Source organism: Nilaparvata lugens, chromosome 10 (genome assembly GCF_014356525.2).
Source record: "Nilaparvata lugens isolate BPH chromosome 10, ASM1435652v1, whole genome shotgun sequence".
Classification (NCBI taxonomy): Eukaryota; Metazoa; Arthropoda; class Insecta; order Hemiptera; family Delphacidae; genus Nilaparvata; species Nilaparvata lugens.
The window spans coordinates 45,652,982-45,675,698 of NC_052513.1; the positions used below are offsets into that span (position 1 = coordinate 45,652,982).

A 22,717-nucleotide genomic window follows, 5' to 3' on the forward strand; every position below is an offset into this window, starting at 1 on the left:
TTTTCTTAAATTTGTTTGGAGGCAGATTCCTGGTTGTTTGAGGCAGTTTATTATACAATATACACTGTTGGAAAGTATGGCTTCTCATAGTTTTAGTGAGTCTTATTTGTGGTGCTACAATGTTCCTACTGTTCCTGGTATTATATGCATGGTAATCTTCATGAACGGAAAATTTTTCTGAGTTTTCCTTGACGTGAATTAAATTGGAATAAATGAGGAGAGATGGAAGGGTTAGTATACCCAAATTAGGCAGTATTCATTTTCAGTTTTCTTTGCTCAAGTCAAGCATGACAATACATACAAAGATGCAATTGTTCTCACTGCTTTCTTTTGACATTTAAACAAGATGTCAGTAGTTGAGCCATGATGAAGTTCAAGTTTAACCATAATTAAGATTCAACAGGCTTTTGTGCAACCGGGCCTTGGAGTTTCCAAGCCTGCTTGCTTCCTCTTAAACAGAAATAGACCAGCTGTTAGTTTTAACTAGAAATGAAACGCGTTATAATAAACGCGAACATATCTTCATGAAATCGTAGATAAGCGATGAACGTAAATGGTGCATGTGGATCTAAATGATTTGGTGTTGAAAGTAATATGGACATAGCCTACATAATTATTATTAAACGAAAATCCAAATTGAATGCTGTAAACCACACCGAAGACTTCTGCTACTGCAAATATTGACTACAAGGTAAACAACTAGATGGAAATTCATGAGCGCTACTATATACAAACATTATTTGTCAGCCCGGGAATCGAACCCGGTACATCCTAATTGCCGGTCAGGAATGCTTAACCTTACACCAAACTGACAACCTCTGGATAGCAGCGCTCATTTTATACGAAACCATAGCGGCCACTGTGGTCATTCCTGACCGGCAATTGTGAGGTACTGGGTTCGATTCCCGGGCTGACAAATAATTTTTGTATAACAGCCCTCATCGGATTTCCATCTAGCTGTTTACCCTGTTGTTAATATTTGTAGTAGCAGACGTCTTCCGGGTGATTTACAGCATTTAATTGGGATTTTCGTTTATAATAATAATTATTATTATTATTCATTAATTAGCATTTGAACAAATGCAATTTCCAATTTATTTCCATCAGTAGGATAACCTACATGATATTTGGACGACTTCAGACAAAATTGAGAGATATAAGTAGTTTTGGGCGTATGGAGAGAAGGGAGGTCGATTATGTGGGAAAGAAGATCGATCGACCACTTAAGGTGCGTACAGATTTACGCGCCGCGAACATGAGCAATTCACTTTTAATCAGCTGATGCCAAGCTTTTCATATCCGTATCTTACAATTTCTGTAAAAATACAGATATAGTCAGCTGATTAAAAGTGAATTGCTCATGTTCGCGGCGCGTATATCTGTATGTACCTTTAGATGTCGAAGGCACTAGGAAGTGGGGAAGATCTAGGAAGAAATGGGAGAATTGTATCGCTCAAGATCTATAGTGATGTCCACGTTATAATGGCAGTGGATAATAAAGATAGGATGACAGCGTTGCCGTTTGTCTGCCTTGATTAATTATATTTCTACACTGATTTGGCAACGTTGCGGAGCTAGAAGAGGATAGTGCTATGTGTTTTGTCGAATGATAGACAAGGATAGCAACCTGAATGGTAATCAAATACTGCCATTATAACGTGGACCTCACTATAGAAGAGAAGGGACTAATGAACCAAACGAAGCCCACGACCGCGACTGAAGCCGAAGATTCAACAAGATTTAGATTTGAAGCCGAAGTAAACAACAAGAAGAAGGGATCAATTGTAGCAAAAATTCAGCAGACCAACGAAAAAAGGAAAGAACTGTGGAAAATCATAAATGAAGAAAGATGTAAAAAATACTCAAATACTAAGGACAATCTGCATCTCAAGCACAATGGTCGCACTATCATAAACCCGTACCATGTTTGTAACATCCTGAATTCTGCATTTATTCAGCCGCCGATAGAATAAGTGGGGGGACAAATGATGACTGTTTGGGGGAAGAAAATACAACAGTAGTACTCAGCGAATTTCGAGCCATCACAAGTGATGAACTGAGCAGAATAATTAAGAAGCTAAAGGCCAATAACTCTTCAGGACATGATGGAATCACTGGAAAAATTATAAAATATTGCGAGGAAGAACTAAAACAGCCACTTATAGACATAATCAACACATCTTTTGAACAGGCAGCATCTCCAAAAAGCCTAAAGATATCTAGAATCTTTCCCAAGTTTAAAAAAGGTGACAAGACTGACCCTAAAAATTATAGACCTATTGCTAACATCCCAAAAAAATCAAAAATTATAGAACGGGCAGTCTACGATCAGGTTGATTGAATACCTTGAAACTAACAATTTGATATCGGTACAACAGCATGGCTTTAGAAGAGGGCGTAGCACATCAACGGCTATTGCAGAGTTGTGCAATAGTATGAATAGAAGAAAAACAAGCAGTGTCCGGCCTATTTATTGACTTACAAAAAGCATTTGACACACTGAGCTGGGAGACTCTAAAACTAAAATTGAAAAAACTCAAAATAAAGGGAAAGGCGCTACAGTGGCTGGAGGACTATCTGTCTGACCGGAAGCAATATGTTGAAATTGAACACCACAAACAAACAAACAAACTACAATACAAATCCTCTCTCCGGACCGTAAAGAGAGGCGTGCCGCAAGGATCAATACTGGGACCACTGCTTTTTCTAGTGTATGTTAACGATCTACCCAGTGAAATTAAAAGGGGGACGAGCTGCATATTATTCGCAGATGACACTACAATATTAGTACCACACAAAAATCAGGATCCAAATCACAGTCTAATAGATGCACATCTTGAAGAAGCAACACATATCTGCAATAAACTGAACCTAACAATAAACACACAAAAGACTACATGTAAAATTCAAACCAACCACCGATACCCCAGCAGATCCTACAAACAATCAAATCACCATAGCCACTCATACACAATTTCTGGGCTTCATTGTTGATAGCAAACTTTCCTGGCAATCTCACATCGAAAAACTTTGCAAAAAACTGTCATCTGTGGTATATGTAGTTCGAAGACTGCGGAGCATACTGGGGGGAAAAGCAGCATTCATGGCTTACCATGCATTATTTGTCTCCCATTTGAGATATGGCATAGTAGCATGGGGTTCAGCACCACAAGTACACCTTGCAAAAGTCCTCGTCATTCAAAAAAGAGCGCTGAGAACAATACTAAAAGTGAGCACACTGGAACACTGCAAGCCGCTGTTCAAGAAACACAATTTACTCACAGTGACTTCCATATATATCCTGGAGACTATTGTCTTAGCAAAGAAGACGAAACCCGCACTAAGAGGTGACAGACATGGTCTACATACTAGGAACACCAAGGACATAGACCTTCCAATGCACCGTCTCGCTAAATTCAAGGACTCTCCAGCTTACGCAGGAGCCTTCTTCTTCAATAAACTGTCCGTCATGCTGAAGAACATTGAGGATGACACTCACTTTGCCAGGGCACTCAAGCGCTACCTGATAGAGAGACCGTACTACACCACAACGGAGTATGTGCAGGAGCATACATACAGTCACTACACGGGACGAATGGGGGACCTACAAGATTAACGCGAAAACCCCATCGAAGGGAAGATATCTGACGATTCCCCTGTCACCAGACTGTGGAGAAGACTGGACAAGTAACAAAGAAGTAAGTAACTGGCCTGAAACGCCTCAGAGGGAAAAAGCTGAGAAGAAGAAGAAGAAGAAGAAGAAGAAGAAGAAGAGAAGAAGAAGAAGTTTTGGGCAATAGCCTGGTTTTTTATTTTCTGACTATTGTATTGTTTCTCTATCCAATAAATAAATAGATGAATGCCATTTCACACCGCCGTAGCGTAGCTTGAAAGACGTAGCCAACAAATCTACTAATGTTAAAGTATCATAACCTAGCTAACTTTGGACTTTATTCTTTATTGATTCATACAATCAGCACATGATAGGGAGAGAAAAAATAAGGCAACCTTGTGCTATTCCTCTCCCAAATTTAGATAAGGTTACACATATTCCGAAATAGATTAAGTCTACTAGTTGTTCACTTCACAAAATTTTGAGTTTTTAATTATTTTTTGGGCCTTCGTGTGAATTAGAATTGGAACCATTTTGGGTACAGCGATTTTGGTACAGCCGGTAGTAATTTTCTGGAAGTTGTCTTTTGTTGAATTATTAAATAAATAAATGCCAATCAATCTACCGGCGTGGCATAGCCGGTTTGAAATGGACAGATTGATTAGCATTAGGAAATACATCGGCTATAGTGAGGTTCACGTTATAATGGCTGTGTTCAATTAGCAATGGTATTTCTATCCTTGTCTACCGTTCAACAAAGCGGATAGAACTATCTCTTTCTCGCATTGCTCTGTTGCCAGATCGTCTTTTAACAATGTAGGTAGAATTAATAACGTAATTAACAAAATATTTTATCGTAATTATGAAAATTCATTATTAAATTTTTGAAAAATATCATATCTTGCTTAAAAAAATATAATTGATTATTTTAAACGAGAATGAACCGTTAATATTACATCAATAAACCTGTATCAGCTACCGTCTATAGAAGGCATTGACCAGACAGAGGTTCGGCAACGTTTTTCTCCCATCTTTCTCCACTGCCATTATAACGTGGACCTCACTATAGAAAGATTCCCACATAGGGAAAATATGAATAACCCAAGTTCTAACTAAACTATTCCCACTCAGCCCGGCCGAGTATCAATAATTAAATGACCATTAAAACTAATGGCAATTATATTTTCACTGCTACGTGCGAATCCAGCTTAAAACAACTTGATCTACCAATGTTATAAGACATATTTCAAGCTATGCTACGACGGTGTGAAACAGCCTTTAGACATGAAGATATGGTCACGTTACATTAATATACACATAGCCCTTTTCTCACAGTTAACACAGGATTACCACAGGGCTCAGTGCTCTCAGCCTTACTATTTATTATCTTTGTGAATGATCTGTGTGATGCTAAATCGAATGGGAAAATTTTTTGCTATGCAGATGATACAGTACTAGTTAGTTCAGGCAATTCATGGGAGGATTTGTTCAGCAAAATAAATGAGGATTGTATCAAAGGCAGAATAAAGTTCATTTTCATTTCATTCATTCATTTTCATTTCATATAATGTGCTAAATATCGGGTTTAAACCAACAGCTTATCCATCTCCGTTTAAACCGAGATGGTGCGTTCAAGAGTAACTGTAGTTTAAACTTGAACCATAGAGTATGGATACAGGCATAAGCTCCCTCTATGATTTAAACAGAGATCTCACTTTTGGATACAAATATAGACCAATAATAACATTATTAAAAATCTACGTTGTGAAAATAATTGAGGACTGAAAATTTTGTGATTTTATGGTGAATGACTATGTTTTTGAAAAAGTAGACGAGTTCGTTTATCTAGGCTCCCTGATTTCCTCCAGTAATGACACCAATATAGGAGTTAAGAGAAGGATCTTCCTGGGGAATAGAGCATTTTTTGGAGTCTCCAGGGTCCTACGATCAAGGCTACCAATCCAGGAAGGCAAAACTCCAAATATATAAGACAACAATTCGACCTGTATTGACGTATGGTAGCGAAACCTGGACGCTCACTAGAGAGGATTGCAGAGTTTTAGCCACATTTGAGAGAAAAATTCTACGTAGGATACTGGGACCGGTTAGAGAAGAAGATGGTTATAGAAGAAGATACAATCAGGAACTCTATACCATTTTCAGGGAACCTGACGTTATTGGTGTAATTAAAGGAAATAGAATAAGATGGGTAGGACATGTCCAGAGAATGGATCCGGCAAGGTCACCAAAGAATGTACTGTACTGCACAGTACAAGGAAAAAAACTCAGATGGCTGGATGAACTGGAGAAGGACTTGAGAGAGCTGGGAATACGACGATGGAAGACGACTGCACTGGATAGAGAGAGGTGGAGACTGATTGTAGAGCAGGCCAAAACTCGACTATCGGGTTGTAGTGCCACATAATGATGATGATGAAAATTTTGTGAAGTGAACAACTACAATACTTGCACTATTTCGCACTATGTGTAACCTTCTTTAAATTTGGGAGAGGAATAGCACAAGGTTACCTTATTTTTTCTCTCCCTACCATTTTGATGATGTACTTATTGTATCAATTTTTTTTTTGTGTAGTTGAGAAGTTGATATTGTGGTAATTATTCATATTGAATGAAAAAGACTAAGAAATTGTCAAAAAACCACTGATTTATTGATAAATAGAAAGACCGGTTTCGGTTATTACACCATTGTCAATCTCTGATAAACTATCAGAGTTTATCAGAGATTGACAATGGTGTAATAACCGGTGTAATAAATGGTGAAAGACCGGTTTCGGTTATTACACCATTGTCAATCTCTGATAAACTATCAGAGTTTATCAGAGATTGACAATGGTGTAATAACCGAAACCGGTCTTTCTATTTATCAATAAATCAGTGGTTTTTTGACAATTTCTTAGTCTTTTTCATTCAATATTGTATCAATCAATCAATTAAAACTCACCTCTTCAGCTCATCCATAGCACTTGAATCCTCGATTAAACTATTTGAGAAATAGTGGAGGTGCTTAACCATGAATCTCACGACCCACAAATGTTCTCCAGTGGGTAAGCTTTGTTGTGAAAACATAGAATTCGTCTGCAATCAATAAATTTCCCAAATTAGCATGATTGACAACTAAAATGAGGTCAATTCATAAGGATTTTGACACTATTGAGAATGACATAAATGTCCAAAACTATAGTGAGGTCCACGTTATAATGGCAGTGTTTGATTAGCAATGGTATTGCTATCCTTGTCTATCACTCAACAAAACGGATAGCGCTATCTCTTTCTCGCTTTGCTCTGTTGCCAGATCAGCATTTAACAGTGTAGAATTAATAATTAATTAACAAAATATTTACTTGCAGTATAATTCCTTGCTTAATAAAATATAATTGATTATTTTAAACGAGAATGAACAATTAATATTACATTATTGAACCTGTATCAGCTACCGTCAAGAAGGCATTGACAAGACAGTGAGGATCGGCAACGTTGTTCTCCTATCTTTCTCCACTGCCATTATAACGTGGGCCTCACTATAGTTGTGTTTTCTATGAAAATATAACAAGGGTACAAGTAATTTTCCAATAATTCATTGGAGAATTTACATAAATGTAACGTTTGTTATGACTTCATTTGTTTCATTTGGTCAGCAGATTATTTCATTATGGCAACAATGCTTCTCCATAATCTCCACTGATAATCTTACTAAATGTGGATTTAAATTTTAGAACCAAAAAATAACACATAAGAAAAAAAAGGAAAAATAAATAAATAAGTAACGGTGTAAATATATCAATAATTATTTCATTTAAAAGTGTGAAACCCCCTCATAATTCTTCCTCATTTTAGTTGGGAGCTATTTTATTAAGAATTCATCTGTTTAATAGGACTTAATCAATTCAATATTATTGAATTTCTACGGAGTAGATAATGGTTTGATTCTAGATTAGCAGGTAAGCCATAAGAGTCTAATTGAAAACTTGATCCACTGAATTCTTGAAGAATCTAAAATAGGCCTATAACCATCCTCCGTAGATTAGCAATCAATATCACCAGCGTTGCCGATTCTCTGATATGCCGAAATCAGCTATCCTCTATAAAAGGCGCAGAATCGGCAAAGCTGTTCTCCCATCTTTCTCCACTGCCATTATAACGTGGATCTCACTATAGAAGCTAGTTGAAAGAGAGAGAGAGAGAGTGAGGAGTTAGATAAACATAACCTATTTTTGGACATTTTCTATCCAAATTTGGGAAAGGAATAGTTTTGGGATTTATTAAACCTGTTGTTCCTTTCTCAATCATTCTCAACTATGAATGATATTGTATCTTTAAAAGTATAAATAAATATTTTCATTTCTTATAGATAAATGATTCAAAGATAATCATAAAACACAAATCTAGTAATAAATGATATTATTGTAGCATGGTAATTGAATTATATGCAGGTTTTAGAAGCAACATGGTAATAATCAAGGAACTACAATATTTGAAGCACTTTAAGGGAACACACAAGAAAAACTTATTTCAATGTTAAATTCACAGTCAGAAGCACAGAAAAGTGTAATTACTAAAGTAAGGTCCACGTTATAATGGCAGTGGAGAAAGATAGCAGAACAACGTTGCCGATCCTCTGTCTTGTCAATGCCTTCTATAGACGGTAGCTGATACACGTTTATTGATGTAATATTAAATGTTCATTTTCGTTTTAAATAATCAATTATATTTTATTAAACAAGAAATTATATTTATCAATTATTTCATGATTAAGATGAATATTTTTTTTATTAGTTATTATATACACATTGTTAAAAGACGATCTGGCAACAGACCAAAGCGAGAAAGAGATAGCGCTATCCGCTTTTTCGAATAACAGAAAAGGATAGCAATACCATTGCTAATTAAACACTGTCATTATAACGTGGACCTCACTATAGTTGAATTAAACTGGATTGCCACATATCAGTGTCAAGGTATGTACGTGTCCGGTACAGTGAAAATATTATTTCCATGCGTTCTAATGGGACTATTTCCACTCAGCCCGGCCGAGCGAGTATGAACAGTCCCATTAGAATGCATGGCAATGAAATTCTCAGCCCGGCCGAGCGAGTATGAACAGTCCCATTAGAATGCATGGTAATGAAATTCTCAGCCCGGCCGAGCGAGTATGAACAGTCCCATTAGAATGCATGGTAATGAAATTCTCAGTCCGGCCGAGCGAGTATGAACAGTTCCATTAGAATGCATGGTAATGAAATTCTCACCTTACCGGACACTATCTTCAAAGGTGATCTATTATTAGCATAGAGAAAAGATAAGAAGATGTGCCATGGAATAGGGCGTTTATGTTCCAAATTTCACTGTCAACTCAAGCCGATAGTCCTAGTAGTATCTGACGCTGGTGTCGTATCAATGACTGTGCCGTTCTTACACTCTCACCCCAACAAAACAGTGATAATAGACAGTTATCGGCTTGAGTTGACACAGAAAATCGGCTAGAAATTTGGAACGTAAACGACTTATATCATATGATATCTTAGTGTGCTAGCTTTTCTCCACGTTATTAACTATACAAAGTAGAGTTTTATAAGCTCAAAAAACAGTATCAATCAACAGTCAGTGAATAAAAGATTATATATTGTTCAATTCAACAAAAGCTGGAGATGTTGTTAGTTATACAAACTGGCAAAAGCATTGGTTACAACAAACACTTGTTAAGAAAGAATGAGTGGGAACATTTATGACAACATAATCTCAAGTTGAAATAACTCATAAATAAAGCAACAGTATCTACAACCATAGAGAAAATATAGAATAATATAATGAGATATTTTCTTATGCTATATTTTCTCAATGCTGTTAGGGAAAACTATTCATTGTTAACGAGGCTCAAGTTATAAGCTTGCATAAGAAGTGCAGCAAATAAAAATACTCAAATAACTTACAAAGGCTTGGTAGTTGACATAGTTCATTTGAGGATACATTGACCAATAACTATAGTTGTTGTAATCACCTCTGACCAAGTAGGACTGCAAACATTAATAATTATACAAACAGATTACATTTTTGCTGACGATTGGATTTGAATTTTGTAAATTATAATAAATTATACATAACTGATTACATAACTTTTAGTTTTCAACTGAAGTTTTTATAGCATACTCCACGCAACTGATACAAGAAACACTAGATCAACTCAGTTTATTCTTCATTTGTCAAAATAAAAAAGTAAATTCGTATGGCTTTTGTTGGTGGAGGGAAGGTCCCTTGCGGGAAGGTTCCTCCTCGCCTGAATACCGTACATCATTTAAGCCGTCAATGGGCTTTACGACTGTCTTACTTCAGCCGGAACCGACAGTTTAACGTGCCGATCCGATAACACGGGAGTTGTCGGATAAATAATTGAATAAATAAATATTGAGGAATGTTATGCTCTATTGGAGAATCTTTCAGACACTGCTATTGGCTATTGGAGATTCACGTTCTAAAGTAAGCGTATGATCAACATTAGTTAATTCGACTAGCCTTGTCTGTTACTAGACAAAGCAGATAGTTCTATCCTTCTCCGTTGCCAAATTGCTAGCAATGTTCGAAGGCTATGTAGAAATACAGAGTGACGCAGAATAACGGGAACTTTTAAAAACGCCATACAACATTAGTGGAAGGGCAAAATTGATTTTATTCAAACTAATGTAAAGTTCAAGACTTGCCATTTGAGAATTATCAATAACATCTATCACTTTTTGACAATTACTTCTTTAAGATGGATTCCTCCTGAAAGAATACACTCTTGAAATCTGTGTTGAGATTCCTGAACGATTGCTGCAACATTTCAGCTGGGTTATTCTGTTTTAATTTTCAATTAATTCAAAATTATTGATGAAATTGTGAGCGAAATCCACTCTGCACGGCATTCAATGGCAAGTGTGCGAGTGAGTATTGTTTAGTAACCGTGAAATCTCACGATTAGGTTACGTTTCCTGGTCCCATGATCTGTCCACCTGCGATTTTCTGTTTGTGTAGCTATCTCAAATCAAACGTTTTCACAACTTGACCAATAACTATGGTTGAATCATAACAGACAATTCAAAATGAAATTAACAATAACCCAGCTGAAATGTTGCAGCAATCGTTCAGGAATCTCAACACAGATTCAAGAGCGTATTCGTGCAGGAGGAAGCCATCTTGAAGAAGTAATTGTCAAAAAGTGATAGATGTTATTAATAATTCTCAAATGGCAAGTCTTGAACTTTACATTAGTTTGAATAAAATCATTTTTTCCCTTCCCACTAATGTTGTATGGCATTTTAGAAGTTCCCGTTATTCTGTGTCACTCTGTATAATTAACTACCAGAATTTTTCAAGTCTCAACAAAGAAAATGTATCATTAAGTGATGAAAATATATTTTGTTGATGGATAAAATGATAGAATTTATCATTATTAACAAGAATGATTGATATTATATCAGTTATAATGGAATGACTTGAATCACAGCGCACTATAGAAGGCGGTGGAAAAGGAAACTTGTGACAAGTACGCACTCCTGATATCTACTGACCTTAAACGGTGAGTATCACACTAAATGACAACGAATAAGGAGTAAATAAGTATCAAATTTGATTTTTTAAAAATATTATTATTGATTGTTTCAGACTAGAGCTCCCATACGGCTAGGCGCACACCAGTTAGTCAAGACAAGACAAGCCATGATCAGACACGTTTAGTCACAACACTTCACATAGCTGCTTGTGACGCAACTCACACTGATTAGTCATTGCAATTAGACATGTCTTCATAAGCAACTATGTGAAGTATTGTGACTAAACGTGACTAGTCTTATCTTGACTAACCGGTGTACGGCCAGCCTAAGATTTGTTCAATTTTAAATAGCTTAAACGCGAGTGGAATCATTAAACCCTTATCATGTATTATTCTACATAACCGATAGATTGATAGCCGGGTGACATTCGCTTAATCAAGATTTCAGTTTAACAAAATCTCATCAAGGCGAGATACACAGAGCGCCGCATTCAAATTTGCAATAATACAGAGTGTCCCACGATAGGTGTAACGGCCGATTACCATACATGAAATTTACAACAAAAAATTTCCAGTAAATTTTTCTTATATCGACCTTAGTTTTCGAGATACACAGATTTTTTGATATACGTTAATATTATAACTAGAAAACATGTTTTTCAAATAACTAGAAAGGAGAGTAAGAGATTTCCAATAAGATTCATAAAATTTGTTCCTTTGACGCTTCTGAACTTTTATGAGCGTTAAAAGTTGAAAAAATTGAATTTGTCGAATTCAAAGCCAAATTTCAGACAGTATGAACGCTCATAAAACGTTCATTGACGTTTTCAAAAATATATAGAAAAATCGATACAATTCGAAAACTGAAGCCGGCTTTTCGTTTGTGCGTAAACGCCCGTCGTCGACGACGACACTCATATTGTCCAAATTTCAAGTGTGCTAAGACAACTGATCAAACGAATTTTCTTTATTTATGTTTATTAACCAAGAATCGAAACATTTCGAATAATATCGCCATTCAAAAGTATAAACTTAACCTTCTCCATTGGAACATAATCTTTTAGGTTATTTAGACAAATTGAAATCCACCCAATCTGAGATCCTCACCCTGTCGTGGTCGACGACGGTAGGCCTATTTACGCACAAACGAAAACGTTCCTCAAGGTCGATATAATAACATTTTACAAAACAATTCTTGTTTCAAAGTTCATGTAGAATCTTTGGTTTTCGGCTGCTATAGTAAGGTCCACGTTATAGAGGCAGTGGAGAAAGTTAGGAGAACAACGTTGCCGTACTTCTGTCTTGTCAATGCCTTCTATGGAGGGTAACTGATAATGTAATATTAACTGTTTATTCTCGTTAAAAAATCAATTATATTTTATAAGGCAAGCAGTTATATTTTTCAATAATTTAAAAATGAATTTTCATGATTAAGATGAAATACTTTGTTAATTATTAATTCTACATTGTTAAAAGACGAATCTTGCAACAGAGCAAAGCTAGAAAGAGGTAGCGCTATCAGCTTTGTTGAATGATAGACAAGGATAGCAATACCATTGCTAATAATCAAACACTGCCATTATAACGTTGACCTCACTATACAAAGGATACTGTAGAAAAGGATAGCGCTATCAGCTTTGTCAAATGATAGACAAAGATGGCAATACCATTACTAATCAAACACTGCCATTATAACGTGGACCTCACTATGCACAATATTTTGCAGTAACTTGGAAAAATGTCTTGATGGACTGAGAACTCGATGAACTGATTGGAAAGAATTGAGAACACACCTCATAGATTGTTGATGAATCAAAATTCGGGGAATGAATAGTGCCTGTTGATCCTCCACCAAAATATAAAAAATAATAATTGTATTAGTAAAAATAATTGTAACAATAATTATAAAAAATAATAAATCAATAAAAAAAGAATAAAAGAACCTGAGAGTGATTGTTGAAAGATCCGAGCCAGAAGTCGACACACAGCCGAGCCAGCAGCTCACTGCGCCAAATCTCCAACATCGGAGAAGTCGGACTGCTAGTGTGAGTCGGACTGGTTGGACTCTGCTTCAGCAGCACCGACTGTCTCAGAAGCATCGGCGATCTGGCCGGTCTGCAAATTAAATCCAGTTTATTTATTCAATTGTTTAAAATCACACAACTTCAGAACATTACCACAGGCTTAAACCATAGTATAGTGAGGTCCACGTTATAATCGCAGTGGAGAAAGATAGAAGAGAAGCGTTGCCGATTCGATAGGAAGATGGTTTATGGAACATCGATCTGAACATTTACTTACGTTTACGTCAATCGTGGCACATGCATTGACTCATAACTCTGAGATGGTATCATAAGCATTGCATTCTATAAGCTATACTCATAGAGTAAGTTTGTGAGTTTGTTTCAATTTTCTTCAAATAAGTGAAATATTTCTCAAGATTTTAATTCATTGGTTTCTTTGGTACATTCATTCATTCTATTTCTTACGTCAACACTTTCAAAACTTTCAAATAACTACTCCTGGACCGAAAATTAAGTGATCTGTAATTTCATAACCTAATTGACCGAGCGAAGTGAGGTCTAAGATTCAAGTCGACGGTTTGGCATTTCTCTTAGGTCGTCTACACACGAACCTACTGAAAAGGAACGCAACTGGTTAGTAACTCGAGTTAGTGACTGATTGGTAACCCGTCTCCTCACACGAGGCTGCTCATTAGTGATCAAAATCTGCAGTTTTCAGTGTTATCATGGACGCCAAACCTTCAACAAGTGTCGTTTTGTCATCTTCGGAGGACAGTGAATCCAGCGAAGATGAAGCCATCATAATGTATTACATTAGGTATAGAAAAAGAATGAGCAGAAGGTTCTGGGTCCACCCTTATCTTGAAAGGAATTTTCACCGCCGCTTATTCGTTGCTGCAAAGGAACTGGAAATCTCAGATGCCAAGTTCTTAGCATTCTACAGAATGTCTAAAGAAAGTTATTTGGAATTGGGAAGATTAGTTTTTCCTATGATTCGGAAAATGGATACGAACATGAGGGAGTCTGTGAAACCTGAGGAACGGCTATTGATCACTCTCAGGTAAGAAAAAGTTGTATTTATTTCAAAGAAAATTATTGAATTTTCTGGGAACAAAATATTAAATGTGACAAAATAGAACAAAATATTTTTAAAATATACAAAATATTAAAATCATTCGATGAGGCGGTAGGTTTCTTGCCGAAATGCTGACGAATAGTAATCCGCTAGTGAATTATAGTCCTCGGTGAATCCTCTGGCGGAGGGCGGAGGCATCTCCTGGACCTCTTGTATTCCCAAAATCGAAGAAGTCCTTGACGAGTTTGATTCCGACGTAGGGGAGATGGGAGAAGACGTTGGTAGAGAATTTGTGGGATTGGCTGAAAGAATTTCATCGATAGCATCTAAGGCCTTTCTCTTGAACTGTCGCACTTGTTGATCACTCATTTTCTGAAGGTCTGGCAGCATGCTGAGAAGGAACATTTTTAATCCTTCTGTATAGGAATCCTTGGCAACTGTCTGCTCTTTGGCCTGCTTTGCGTTTTTTCTGTCCAAATATTGTATCAACGCAGCATTGTTTGAAGCACGTTTCTTTGATGGTATACAGGGAGTGATTGTCTCGGACTGTTGTTCGTCCGGCAGTGGCAATGCTACAGCCGGAGATGAGCTGCCTGATGACGATGCTACTACACGTTGCAGCGTGGGAGCCAGTGGTGAAGGTGGTTCTGATTCCATCAGCGCATCTAGACAGGCCTCATCGTCCTCGGCGGCTCCTTCTTCTTCCTGCAGTAGTCGAGGGGGTGGTAGATTTCCTGAAGGCTTTCCAAGTGCCTTGATGTAAGGAATGGTAAACTGCATTTCATCTGAAAGGTAGTATGCCTTCTTCTCCTTTGTTCCTGTGCCACTTGGAGGAGGTTTCATGTGTCGAACAAAAACAGCCCTTATGTTTTTCCATCTCTCCTTACATTCGTTTGCTGAAAAGAGAGAAATAAATAGTATTAATGGATGATCTCGAATAAAATAAATTAATAATGCTTAACAGGTAACCTGTAATTAATATAAATAATAATAGTAGGTGCCACTAGCAGCACTATTATAAAAAAGTGAATTTTTCACATTGCAGGTATTTGGGAACTGGTGGAACATTTACATCGATTGCTGTCTACTTCGCTAGAGGAGAATGCACGGTTGGTGGTATCGTAGCCCAGACAACTCCAATGATTTGGCAAGTCCTGCACCCAACATACATGGCTGTTTCAACAAGAGACCAGTAGATAGCGATAGCAGAACGATTTGATTCGCTGTGGAATTTAGAGAACTGCATAGGTGCCATCGATGGGAAACCAGTACGCATCGAGAAATTTGCCAAAACTGGCTCAGCTAATTTCAACTACAAATCTTTTCATTCATTAGTACTAATGGCTTGCTGTGATGCCGATGGCACATTCACGATGATTGAAGCAGGTTATGCTGGACGAAACAGTTATGGGGGCATATTTCGAGCATCCACAATGAAACATTGGATTCAAAACGACAGACTTGGAATCCCTGCCCCTTCCCCACTAAAATACGATCCAAATGTTAGTCCTTTCCCGTATTACTTTGTTGGCGATGAGGCATTCCCGTTGACACGGTATATGATGCGAGCCTACCCGTCGAGGATATTGGATAACGTGAAAAGAATATTCAACTACCGTATGAGTCGAGGAAGGAAAACTATTGAATGTGCTTTCGGAATGGCATGCGAGAAATTCCCTGTTTTGAATGGTCCAATCCGCGTCCACAACCCTGAGAACGTGACATTCGTCATCAAAGCGGCTTGTGTCCTACACAATTTTGTGAGAAGACGAGAAGGCCTTCCCTACATGCCAAGTGATACAACTGCTCACGTCATGGTGCAGCCTCTACCAGAATACCAGACCATAAACAACAACTCTCGTCCAGCAGATCTCAGAGGCTATTTAGCGAACTGCTTTCTTATCCCAGAAGCTTCTCTCCCCTGGCAGTGGAAATACGCGGCATGAGGTTGCCAGCTCGTCTGTTGTTTATATCTACTTGGTACAAGAACAACTGTACACAAACCGTTCACTCTGAATAAACTTATATGCATAAACTTCTGCTAATTATTATTTCTATTACACCACCTCTGAACAGAATTTTCTATTCATTACCTACAATAAAGTCAAAGTATAACCTCACTGCTTTCACCAACTATAGGCCTAGGAAGTATATTCTAAAAAATAAATATATGAATAAAATATATATTTTATTTATATACCACAGTTAATCCAAATAAGGGGGAAAATACAAATTACCTGTAAAAACCTTTAATAGTTGCTCATTTTTACACGTAACTAAGTCCGCAAAACTTTTTATTTATTTCATTTCCACAGAAAATAAAACTATTTCCACAGAAAACTACTTCTACAGAAAATAATGAGCCGCTATTTGTTTTTGTACTCCAAAAACCTTTTGATTCAGCATATTTGTAGTGGAGTGCAAATATTTGTTATTCCTGTAACTCGTTATTCCTGGAACCCTCGTCAACTGCCTGTCACCTGCGTCCTCACCACCGCCCACCCTGGCCTGCATTCAGGAAAAATGTTAAAACATATAAAATATGATGTACTTATTACATACCTGGCAATTTCACCGCGTTGCCGACTTCAATCCACGCCTTTTCGGTTTCATGCTTCTTCGAGTACCCCGGAAGATGAAAATTGTACAAAATTGGATGTTTTTCAACTTCCCCCACCAGCAAGAGGTTAACTTTTTGGTCATTCATCCTGGAAACTGGAAAGAAACTGCAAACTAGGCTACTAGGCTACTCAACATGTCAATCTCCTGGCGACTAATTACTAACTAGTTTCTATGAATCACAGACGAGTCCGTAATCAGTAGCCCCGTCTGCGGCGCTTCATTTAATAACACAGCAAGTGACTCAAAACGGACTGGTTGGTAATTCGCGTTACTAATCAGTTCATTTTCAGTAGCTCCATGTGTAGACGGCCTAAATGTTTAAATGTTTGAATGTTTATATGTTGCACATTTACGGCGAAACGCGGTAATAGATTTTCATTAAATTTGACAGGTATGTTCCTTTTTTAATTGCGCGTCGACGTTTATACAAGGTTTTTGGAAATTTTGCATTTCAAGGATAATATAAAAGAAAAAAGGAGCCTCCTTAATACGCAAATATTAGAGTAAAAATCAGACAATAGAATTATTCATCATAAATCAGCTGACAAGTGATTACAGATGTGTGGAGAAGCCAGTCTATTTCTGTATTTCCATAAGGTCTACAGTTTCAATCAGGTACTTGTGGATGAGAATACTGCGTGAGGTCTACTGTTCACAGAACTACTAGTAATACTTTGAACAACATTATTACATTTTTATCGAATTTGAGAGAGAAATGTTACAGACTCAGCCTAGCTTTTCCTCCATGGTCATAATTATATCATGATTATTTATTCATCATTTACAATCAACTTAAGGACAAAGAAACAGACTACAGTCCAAAACTTCTTTTCATCCAAATTTCATAAAATAAATTGTCCAAATGAAGGTTATGTGCGACTCTCCAATTCTTCACTAATTTCCACATTGAAACAAAACACAAACACTTGAAACAATTAATTTTAAATTTAGAAAGATTAAGATCCGAATTGAAACAAAACTCCTTTTACTTAGTACTCAAAACTGTAAAATAAACATTAATTACAGTGTTTTGTACAATAAATGAATAAAAATTGCAGTTTAATTACCTGGTTGCAACCGGTATATGCGGTCTGGGAGTGGGCGAAGTGCCGCTGTACAGATTGGTAATCGGATAGACCGTGGAGCCGTTGCAAGGCAGAAACGTGTTCAAGTATTCCTCGGCAAGCCTCAGGTAGAGCGACTCCCAGTGCATGTATTGACTCGAGTCGGCGCTTGTCTGAATGTTCGGGTTCATCAGATGGTAGACGAAGTGAAACATGTAGAATTCGAACGGATCTGAACGGAAAGTCAAGGCTAAACTCATCATCAACAATGACTGTGATAAATTACGTGAATCAATAACTACTGAAGAGAAATATTATAGTGAGGTCCACGTTGTAATGGCAGTATTTGATTAACATCGGTGTTGCTAACCATGTCTATCATTCGTCAAAGGCGATATCCTTTTCTAGCTCCGCAACGTGGCCAGTTTCTAACAATATAGAAATACAATTAATTAACAAAATATTTGATCTAAATTATTGACCGAGCGAAGTGAGGTCTAAGATTCAAGTCGACGGTTCGGCATTTTTCTTAATGTTTAAATGTTTATATGTTGCGCATTTACGGCGAAACGCGGTAATAGACTTTCATGAAATTTGACAGGTAAGTTCCTTTTTTAATTGCGCGTCGACGTATATACAAGGTTTCTGGAATTTTGCATTTCAAGGATAATATAAAAGAAAAAAGGAGCCTCCTTAATACGCCAATATTAGAGTAAAAATCAGACAATAGAATTATTCATCAAAAATCAGCTGACAAGTGATTACAGATGTGTGGAGAAGCCAGTCTATTGCTGTATTTCCATAAGGTCTACAGTTTCAATCAGGTACTTGTGGATGAGAATACTGCGTGAGGTCTACTGTTCACAGAACTACTAGTAATACTTTGAACAACATTATTAAATTTTTATCGAATTTGAGAGAGAAATGTTACAGACTCAGCCTAGCTTTTCCTCCATGGTCATAATTATATCATGATTATTTATTCATCATTTACAATCAACTTAAGGACAAAGAAACAGACTACAGTCAAAACTTCTTTTCATCCAAATTTCATAAAATAAATTGTCCAAATAAAGGTTATGTGCGACTCTCCAATTCTTCACTAATTTCCACATTGAAACAAAACACAAACACTTGAAACAATTAATTTTAAATTTAGAAAGATTAAGATCCGAATTGAAACAAAACTCCTTTTACTTAGTACTCAAAACTGTAAAATAAACATTAATTACAGTGTTTTGTACAATAAATGAATAAAAATTGCAGTTTAATTACCTGGTTGCAACCGGTATATGCGGTCTGGGAGTGGGCGAAGTGCCGCTGTACAGATTGGTAATCGGATAGACCGTGGAGCCGTTGCAAGGCAGAAACGTGTTCAAGTATTCCTCGGCAAGCCTCAGGTAGAGCGACTCCCAGTGCATGTATTGGCTCGAGTCGGCGCTTGTCTGAATGTTCGGGTTCATCAGATGGTAGACGAAGTGAAACATGTAGAATTCGAACGGATCTGAACGGAAAGTCAAGGCTAAACTCATCATCAACAATGACTGTGATAAATTACGTGAATCAATAACTACTGAAGAGAAATATTATAGTGAGGTCCACGTTGTAATGGCAGTATTTGATTAACATCGGTGTTGCTAACCATGTCTATCATTCGTCAAAGGCGATATCCTTTTCTAGCTCCGCTACGTGGCCAGTTTCTAACAATATAGAAATACAATTAATTAACAAAATATTTGATCTAAATTATTGACCGAGCGAAGTGAGGTCTAAGATTCAAGTCGACGGTTCGGCATTTTTCTTAATGTTTAAATGTTTATATGTTGCGCATTTACGGCGAAACGCGGTAATAGACTTTCATGAAATTTGACAGGTAAGTTCCTTTTTTAATTGCGCGTCGACGTATATACAAGGTTTCTGGGAATTTTGCATTTCAAGGATAATATAAAATTAAAAAGGAGCCTCCTTCATACGCCAATATTAGAGTAAAAATCTGGTGTGGCGCACTCACACAACTTTCCTTACCGTTATGAAAATTGATCACCTGACGCTAGTGTTCCCGCGCATCTCAAGTCTACTATTCAAAGATTTGAGCCAGCTGGTGACAGGGCAATAACGCTGGAGACACACATGAGGTCTGCTATCTCTTCATAGTGAATGATTTAATAGAATCAACAATAATTTGCAATTGAATAATCACATTTTCTCGAATTTAAAGCTTATTTTCAATTTTAGGTGAAAATGTTACTGAACATTAATTGTAGAGATTTTCATGCTCAATCTATTCCACTTGATTTTTTTTGTTTCAATTGTATCTGAAGCCTGATAATTGGGAATCTATCTGCATTGATGGGGCGGAGCTCCTGAAATTTTTACAGATATGGGACTTGTGGCAGTTGATAGAGCTTATCGATGACTATTTTAGGTATGAATTTGATCAAAATCGTTGGAGCCGTTTCCGAGAAAATCACGAAAAACCCTGTTTTTGACAACATTTTCGCCATTTTAGCCGCCATCTTGAATTGCATTTGATCGAAATTGTTCGTGTCGGATCCTTATAGTGAAAGGACCTTAAGTTCCAAATTTCAAGTCATTCCGTTAATTGGGAGATGAGATATCGTGTACACAGACGCACATACACTCATACACATACAGACCAATATCCCAAAACCAGTTTTTTTGGACTCAGTGGACCTTGAAACGTATAGAAATTTAGAAATTGGGGTACCTTATTTTTTTCGGAAAGCAATACTTTCCTTACCTAAGGTAATAGGGCAAGGAAAGTAAAAATCAGACTATAGAATTATTCATCATAAATCAGCTGACAAGTGATTACACAGATGTGTGAAGAAGCTGTATTTCCATAAGGTCTATAGTTTCAATCAGGTACTTGTGGATGAAAATACTGCGTGAGGTCTACTGTTCACAGAACTACTAGTTATAACTAGTGGCTTCTCCACACATCTGTGTAATCACTTGTCAGCTGATTTATGATGAATAATTCTATAGTCTGATTTTTACTCTAATATTGGCGTATGAATGAGGCTCCTTTCTCTTTTTATATTATCCTTGAAATGCAAAATTTCCAAAAATCTTGTATATACGTCGACGCGCAATTAAAAAAGGAACATACCTGTCAAATTTAATGAAAATCTATTACCGCGTTTCGCCGTAAATGCGCAACATATACACATTCAAACATTTAAACATTAAGAGAAATGCCAAACCATCGACTTGAATCGTAGATCTCACTTCGCTCGGTCAATTAGTTGACATGAAATCGGTTCACAATTCTATTTATCATGTTTGGAATAATAACGTCTTAAAAGGGCTCACTCAGTTCCAGTATTTTTTTTTTTAATAAATGTAAAACATTAGGTAGGTTAATTGAAGATTTGTTATCATCCACTTTTATAAATAATAAAGTTAATTAGATTACAATGTTGGAAATGCTGGATCATAAAAGGATACTCAATGCCAGACTAATGGGTGTTCTTGTTTTGTGATCATACTGCAGCTTGTCTGTGTAGAATGGTAGCACCATACCATCATTTATCATCTGCTGAACCTTTGCCTGTTAACAGCCAACATATTAATTGGACACAAACAATTTCAATATACAATAGAACATCAAAGCATCTGAGAATTATCAATTGAAAATTTCTCATTAAAGTACGGCCGAATATCATGGAATAATACACTGTAAACCAGAAACACCACAAGTTAATAAACAAAGTCACAAACATCTAATTTGACTTAGAACAGAATTTGTCAAAAGAAAGCACTGCGCACTATGTTGAGGTTGCATCCACTAACACATTATAAGGATTATTTTATTGAAATATTTTATTTTTTGTTATTTAATTGGAGAGTCTCAGTGTTCCCTGTCTCTATATTTTGGAAATCAACAATACACGGCATAAGAGTACCTTTTCTATCATAGATTGATCTGGTATGAAGAAAAACCTACTTATATTGGTAGAAAGATTTACCAAGTACTATCAATTCGGTTGCGGGAAATATTAAGGATAGAGTTTAAACGAAGTTTGAAATCATTTTTAAGGACGGTTACACAGCTCGACCGACCGTCAGTGCGTATGTCAGTCGCGCTTGTCTTTTCCATAGATGTTCCATGTATCCGTACAGAGCAGGTCTGACCGCACGGTCAGTACCATGCGTTTTATACTGCGTACGAAGACCATCGATCGAGCTCGTGCGCATCCGTTCCATCGGTCGACTGACGCGCTATTGAAGCAAATAGAAGCGTTCACAGCTGTACTGATCAGTTGCCCGATCGCGCCATAACCACTGCGCTGTCACCTCTGCTCGACAATCAGCTGATATTGAATTGAATAATATACAATGAATGAATTCAATTAAATATGTATCATAATTATTTGAAATCAGAATTTTTCTACACATTTCTTCATCTATTTCCAACTTTCTTATTAGAAAAAATTATATATTATTATTATTATCTACGACTACGGTAAATTTATTATACAATACTATCATAGCTTAAGAAGTTTTATAAGAGTCAAGGTTGTATTGAAATCCGAAATCAGCAATTAAACAATTTGTAAACGCGTCCATTTTGTGAGTCAGATCAGTTCGTTCGTCAGGAGAATTCTGAAACTGAAAAACTGATGTATGGATGCGTATGGTCAGGATGGTACAACGCACTGACGGTCGGTTGAGCTCTATAACCGGCCTAAAGGAAGAGTGCTTTTGTAGTGTGAAGGACTATATTTTGACTAGGTACTTTAATAGAGTCAA

At 36.8% G+C, this 22,717-nt stretch overlaps 1 protein-coding gene across 4 annotated transcripts in view; it reads right to left on the reverse strand.

Annotated features, from left to right (window-relative positions):
* The window catches only part of LOC111045432 (sphingomyelin phosphodiesterase 4), a 48,712-nt gene that overhangs the window by 22,508 nt on the left and 3,487 nt on the right, over positions 1 to 22,717 (reverse strand). For 2 of the 4 annotated variants that reach the window (XM_022330843.2, XM_039436972.1), the window contains exons 3-7: positions 21,413 to 21,515; positions 19,217 to 19,445; positions 13,100 to 13,271; positions 9,562 to 9,645; positions 6,576 to 6,709 (exon numbers count right to left, since the gene is read on the reverse strand). In XM_022330843.2, coding sequence (XP_022186535.2) covers positions 6,576 to 6,709; positions 9,562 to 9,645; positions 13,100 to 13,271; positions 19,217 to 19,445; positions 21,413 to 21,515 — 722 coding nt within the window. Of the gene's footprint in view, positions 1 to 6,575; positions 6,710 to 9,561; positions 9,646 to 13,099; positions 13,272 to 17,944; positions 18,172 to 19,216; positions 19,446 to 21,412; positions 21,516 to 22,717 lie in introns of those variants that run through there. The other 2 variants (XM_022330845.2, XM_039436973.1) reach the window with 2 other exon arrangements.